At 28.4% G+C, this 7,195-nt stretch overlaps 1 protein-coding gene across 1 annotated transcript; it reads left to right on the forward strand.

Moving 5' to 3' along the window:
• Window positions 1–777: 777 nt before the first annotated feature.
• LOC135959829 (uncharacterized) lies at window positions 778–2,982 on the forward strand. Its single transcript, XM_065510924.1, has 3 exons — window positions 778–936; window positions 2,179–2,658; window positions 2,763–2,982. The coding sequence occupies exons 1-3, from the start codon at window positions 817–819 to the stop codon at window positions 2,826–2,828; spliced, it is 666 nt and encodes a 221-aa protein (XP_065366996.1). The 5' UTR covers window positions 778–816; the 3' UTR covers window positions 2,829–2,982.
• Window positions 2,983–7,195: the final 4,213 nt, after the last annotated feature.

Below are 7,195 nucleotides of genomic sequence, written 5' to 3' on the forward strand. Positions count from 1 at the left end.
CTTGAAAGTTTATGTTCTCCTATATTACTATTTTGTATTACTCTTTATTTTACCTTACGCACATTTGTTTGTAATCGTAGTGAATTGATTACTTCCATCTCTGCTTTATAAAAACATTGATCACATATTTTTGTTCTCCTCTCTCATCGATTCTAAAGCCGGTTCAATCAAAATATGCTTGTGTGTATCTGTATATGTATGAATCAGTGATGGAATTTTAAATGTTCTATCTAACAAGTACATTAATATAATTTAATAGTGTCAAAATATAATTTTATTAATTTCTGGATTAACTATTATTCAGTATTTACATAATTGCAATTTGAGTTTGAAAATTTCTCAAATTTTCTTTAGATAAAAATAAACTGTTACACGGTACGTACTAAGTAGCATTTTAAAAATTACAAAAAAGTACAAAAATAATATGCAAACAACAGAGCTAACAATAAAAATCGGTGCCACAACTCCCATCACTATTAAAAATATAAACAAAAATAAAAATACAACCACATTAACAATTACGATTGAGCTGAAACGTTCTTAATGATCCCCTCATAGAGGAAGACATAGATAAGAAACTCGAAATAAAAAACTGAAACAAAATATTAAAGAAACACATAATATTATGTATACCTGTATTGTTTTTCACGAATTAAATGTTTACTAACTTATTTTTTTTGTCACCAGTTTTAAAATAGTTTCTTCTCTAAGTGTTAATCTCTATGGTTGCCGCTTTCACTTGAGCTGTTGTTTGGTCTGCTCTTAATTTTCGTTGAAAAACATCTTCAGTCGATGTTATAAGTTGCAAACGGGAAGATGTTTACATTGCGCTGGAATTCTTATCGGATTTTTCAATATTTATTGATCTTGTTTTTTGTGTCAAGAGCGGTGATTGCCGGACAAACGCCTAAAAAATGTGCAGCATTTAATGAATATGTAAGTTTTTCTTCACACACAAACAAATACATTTAATAAAAATATAAAAAAGTACCTAAGGATGAATACAGTTTTTTTAAAAAACTAAATGTGTATACTGGATTGCATCGTAATAAGTTTAGTTAAAATTTCAAGAATATCTGGTTTGTTAAAGATATTTTTAAAAATTATTTATATTTGTATAAGAATATGGTTGAGTTTGTTATTCCGTTTGTAACATCTGGAAATATTGGCCAAAGATCCAAAAAGTATATGTATTCTGGGTCTATAAAAAATTGTAAGACGATCTTGCAATTTCGTCCAAATATTGATCAGAAATGTTTCGAATAGAAAATGGGTCAAGTAGACCCAGAGTTATGGGCCAAAATGTGAGACAATCTCCAAAAAAGTAAATATTTTTCAAAAATGTTACGATATTCTTTTCTTTAGGGTCAGACTGTTGAAAATGGTTAGAATCGGTTCATGATTTCTTCCAGTCCCGATACAAATTTAGTCCCGTAATATGGCTCTATTGTACATAAATGCCTTTAAAGTAACAGTATCCTTTAAAAATTAAAGTAAAAATAAATTACAAAGCGATATTTTCTTTTGATCCGTCCATATTTGAGCTTATGGGACCCCATGGGGACAAAAGTCCACTTCCTAAAATCACTTAAATATGCACAAATCTCTTATAAATATCGATATCAGGTTAAAGCTTCACATAAATAATCCTTATTTATATAAAAATCGCTGTATTGAATTTTATGGAAATCGGACCATAATTGGTCATAACTCACATATAAGGACCACTTCCGAAAAACTCATTAGCCAACATAAATTTCTTATAAATATTGATATCGAACCAAAATTTTCCACAGATCAGTTGTATGAATGCAAAAATTATATTGCCCATTGCTCTCATAAAAAATCAACTTAATCGGTTGAACCAGATAAATGTTTTGATACAAAATGCACAAAAATCTATAAAATGTCCTGTATTACTTGCTGTATTTACTGTAGCTCAGCCGCGGATCCAGGACAACCTTTTGGGGTGTAGAACAAATTAAAATTTGTTCTACACTTTTCTTTTTTTTAATTTTTTAAATGAAAACTTTTCGGTTTCGTGGGGTTTCCTATTTCACCCCCTCTGGATTCGCTATAGTTATTTACCAAAATTTTAACATTTGCCAATTTAAATGTATTTTTATTCCTTTAATAATCTCTCTATTTTAAACCTCCCAAAAATAAAATATACAAAAGTGTCAAAATCATTGGGACTGCTGCTCGAATAGCTGTATGAGCTATATGTATCGTTGTAGCCGTGGTTACAATGTCTATCCTTATCCCTTTTTGGGTGTCAGCTATAAACCAACTGTAACCTTTGATCAAATACTTGAACAAAATTTCGGCAGCTCAAATGCTATTCCTGCTTACCAACCTAAACCTTATTTTGTTAGTCGTTTTGGTGGTCTCGATGAAGCAAGTACCACTGAAGTCCAAATTGTTCTACAAAAGAAATCGGAGGAAACTACTACCACTGCGACAACTAACAACGAATTAACTAGTACTTTGAAAAATCCAATTGAGTTGCCGGAAACCATAGCTGTAGTGGAAAATCGTTTAGGGGAGGAGCTAAATGTTACTCAGAGAAAAGATAATGCTGATGTTTTGCCAACAACCGAAGCAGCTTTAGTTACAAGCTCCACAACAAAACCACCTTGTTCGGAAATTGGTGTAAAGGTAAAGTTCAAATGATGTTTGCATGCAAATCTTGGTAATTGCAAAATTTCGAAGGAAAGTTTAGGGATACATTGAATTTTAATTTTTATTCTAATCTTTTTTAGTGTTACACTAATGATGAATGCTGTAGCAAACGATGCCATGGATTCTTACATCAGTGCGTTACATGAATAAAACATATTTTTTGTAATTCATTAAAATCTAAATCCTTTGTGAATGCCTGACTAAATGCATGAATTTCTATAAACAATAATTTGTCATAATTTTAAACAAATACAGAATTTTTGGAAAAAAATAAAAGTTTTATATTCCCACAAAATTAAATTCATCTACCATGACAGAGAAACTGGCACAGTCATTGTTTTTAATTGCCTTTAAGTACTCATAAGTAAGATTATCAATTATTAAGTACTACAAATTTGTTTTTGCAATTTTGCAAAATACATTAAGTACTTTCTTCAAAATGTAAACAAAAGATTTTGTAAGGAATTTTTGGAAATTGCTCAACGAAAAAAAATAAATATTTAATTAAGTCATTGTTAAATCACGCACAAAGTACTTGAATTGAGGCTAAACTGAAGAAATATTTTTCTGTATGCACTTGAGTTGTTTATAAAATGATTGTGTGAATTTGTGTCAACCAAAAGTTATCAGTTGTTTAAAAGCACATCGTATATTTAGGGAGACAAAAATTTAAAATGTACAAATTTTGTTTTCAAAGGGGTGATAAATTGCCATTGGTTTACCTTCCCCAATTAAATATTTCTTTAATTAAGAAAGCTAAAAAATCATAATATATTGTAAACGATCACATGACCAGTTAACGATCATCTGTCAAAACTAGAATAGTAACAGCTTTAGTTTATGGTTCATACGTGCTTTTGTGTTTTTTTTTTAGAATAATAGAAAATCATATTTGGTATTTAACTAAGTGATTTTTATAGCTTGAATTACAAATTCGTTTAAATTGTATTTCGTTGTTCGTTAATTTATTTTTGAACGCTCATAAATATTTTAAGTATTTTTAATTTTTGTTCCCCCTTTTGAAAACAAACAATCTGAATATAAATGTTTTTCAAAATAAACTTGATAACAATTTAAAATTAATAATAGCTTTTTTGCCTGTTTCATAAACGATTAAATATTCAACTTTTTGTTATAACTTGATACCAAAACAATTTTGGATTTCTCAAATCCTATAATTTAATTTTCAAAGTTTTTTTAAACGAAATTTTACGAAATGAATTATTCTTTTTGGACTTTAATCAATACTAAGTGAATATTATTAAGTAAGAAAGTATAGTCGGTCAAGCACGATCATATGATACCCTACACAGAGAAGATGATTATGAACAGTTCTCTTTTGAAATTTATATATATAGATGAAACTTATTTGAGTTGAATTTTATTTAAATTCGAACATTTTTAAGAAATCTATACTCGTTAAATGAATTTCGGATGTGGGTTTTATATGGGAGCTATGACTAATTATGGACCGATCGTTATAGAATTTGGTGACATGACTTTTTTTATATATATAACTTATTTGTATTGAATTTGATTTGAATACTTTTTTAAGAGATTCAATAAGCAAGTACCAAATTTTGTCGAATTATCTTTGAAATTTCGACCTGTAGTTTGATTACAAGTTTTAAATGAACGGATGGACGGACATCGCTTAATCGACTCGCAAATCTGTGCAGATTGGTATACTTTAGTGTAGGGTACAAAATTCGTAAATTAGGTCTGTAAATGAAATTTAGGTTTTTTGTAACAAATTTGTTAAAATTAATTGTTTGCCAGTTATGATTTTGTAATTTCAACTATCTCTGGGACAGAAAATTTACAAAAAATTAAAAATCGACATTTTCATAAATTCCGATTTACCTTATAGGGTTTTTACACTAGCGCACATCTAGCACATCTAGCAACATCTACCATCAATTTGCAAAGATGTTAACATCTTCCCATAAGAATTACACAGGGCTGAGTGCCAACATCTTTCTACATCTTTAAAAAATGTTCCTATCTCATTTCGTTCCACCTAACATCTTTCGATTATTTTAGTGTCACCACTAATAAAATGGCATTTATATTAAGAAAAAAATGTAAACAAATATTTGTATAAAAATGAGGGGACATTTTATTTGCTTGAAATGTGCTTGTGAAATTATTTTCTTATTTAATATGATAGTATAAAAAAGAAAACCAGTCTCAATTCATTTTGTTTTCATAAAAACAATATGATTTTTAACATTTTTGCAATTTTACTGATGGTAGATGTTAGATGTTGCAAGTGTGAACAAATCTTTCAAGTTTTCAACATCTTCCATACGTTTCTCCTAAATGTACGTAAGTGTAAAAACCCTATTACGAAAGTACACCATCACAAATCAGTCTTAGAGACTTTATTGACGAAATTAAAAAGCCCTAACTACAACACCGGTTTCATTTAAAACGCAAAAAGACCTAACTACATACTTTTTTTTTCATACAATATTGACATATAACATTAAATTTTTATAATATAATCTTTGTATTTCGTAAAATTTGTGAAAAATTAGTGCGTAGAAGAAATAAATGCTACAATTTAACCAATTATATACGTAAATTTAAATATGACAATGAATGCTATTGCTGAATGAAAAACAAGCAGAGAAAATTCGAGAATTCGTAATCAACAAAACCGTATAAAAGCTAAGAAATACCATGGATTTTCTAGAGGAAATGTAACTGACCGTAAGCCTAGAGAAATGAAAGGGACATGTAATTCAAAGTTGAGATCTAAGGTACATTTTTGTAGTTGATTGTTTCCTTGATTTATGAACAGTTAGCTACATATGGACCTGAACAGGGGAAAAAGGTAAAAAATTAATTTTTTTTTAAGTTTTGTTTTGCGATTTTGATCTTGAAGTCAACAACTTTGCCTCAGAGAGTAAATCAAAATTCCAAACTGTTTGCAAGAAATGAGCCTGAAAAAATTATCACTGGGAGACACGGGTCTTTTTTTAGGTCTTTTATCACGTAGTGGTTGCCGTATATGGTTATATTTCCATGACTCAAAAAATTACACACCGTGATACTATCTATTAGGGTATTCAATTAATCGGGTTTCTGGTTTAATCGGTTAATCGAGCAAATAATTAATCGGGGTATAGATTTAATCGGATAATTTTAAATTATTCGATTAACCCAATAATTTCTATTTAAATTTTAAAGTGAAAATAAAACCAAAGTATTTTATTAATAAAATGAACAAAAACATAAAAAATAAACGAAACATAACAATTCAATCAAAAAATAAATAATTTTCTTTAGTTTTAATAAAACTCGACTTGGAAAAAAACTCTCTCGCTGATTGTAGATGTTGTAAAAATCGAAAGTAAGGCATGATAAAGAATATCCAATATCTGAGTTATTTTTTTAGTTTTTTTCTAAGCATATAAAATCTTCCATTATACCATTGAAGTCCTTTTTGGATTTTTTTAGATTTTAAATACTTTTAATAATTTCGATAAGTTCTGATAAAAACTCATTTCAGTATCGTTTTCAGTTTCGTTTATTATCATGTTCTCATTCGACAAATACATGTGGATGGCTTAATATAGTTAGGTCGTATCTCGTTTTTTTTCTAAATCGGGTTTTTTACATATTCTGGTAGACAAAATTTAGTTTTCTATGTTGAAGAATAACAGATTTACAGTAATTTAAAAAACCCTAACTCATTTCAAAAATTGTTTGAAAGAAAAACCCCTAACTCATTTAATGTTGAATGCATATTTCTTGGTTTATATTAAAATAAACAACTTTTCTAAAAGTATTTTTTGATATATTACAATTTTTTAGTTGTTAGTTTTTGGCTTTCACTTTCAGATTTTATTGAGATTTTTCCTTCTCCTGTAAAGTAACTAAAAGTTGAGATACGACCTTTCTATATTAAGCCATCTATGTTAATTAAATATGTCAGTTGTTATACTCACTGAACATGTTTCTTGGATGTTCGAAAAATATGTAATGTTGTATTTGAATTAAAATGGAAAAATAAATACAAAAAAAATATTTTAAAATGCAAAAAAAAAAAAAAAGAAATTTGGGTTAATCGGTTAATCGACACAAATTAATCGGTTTATTTGTTATTCGAAAATCGGTAATTTTGAATTGTTCGAACAGTTAACCGACCAAATAGAATACCCTACTATCTATGCATAATTTCACCCAATTGTAAATAATACTGCGTGAAATTTCACTATAAACTAGGTAGAATTCTATACTCGGCTATGAGAATGTTTTACTCCAGTGATCGACATACATACAATATGGAAAAAATCAGTTTAGCATTTCATAATAACACTGTGCTAGTTGAAAAAACTTACAAATCGTGACCGACTTCAAAGTTATATGCATTTGAATTTAATAATTAAGAGCGTATACGCATTTTCCAATTTTTAATGCCGTTTTAAAAACCAAAAATTTCGAAATTTTTCTAAAAAAAAAATTATATTTCTAAAATAACTGCAAAGATTAAAAACATGTCAAG

The sequence above is a fragment of the Calliphora vicina genome, chromosome 1, assembly GCF_958450345.1.
Source record: "Calliphora vicina chromosome 1, idCalVici1.1, whole genome shotgun sequence".
In the NCBI taxonomy this organism is placed as follows: Eukaryota; Metazoa; Arthropoda; class Insecta; order Diptera; family Calliphoridae; genus Calliphora; species Calliphora vicina.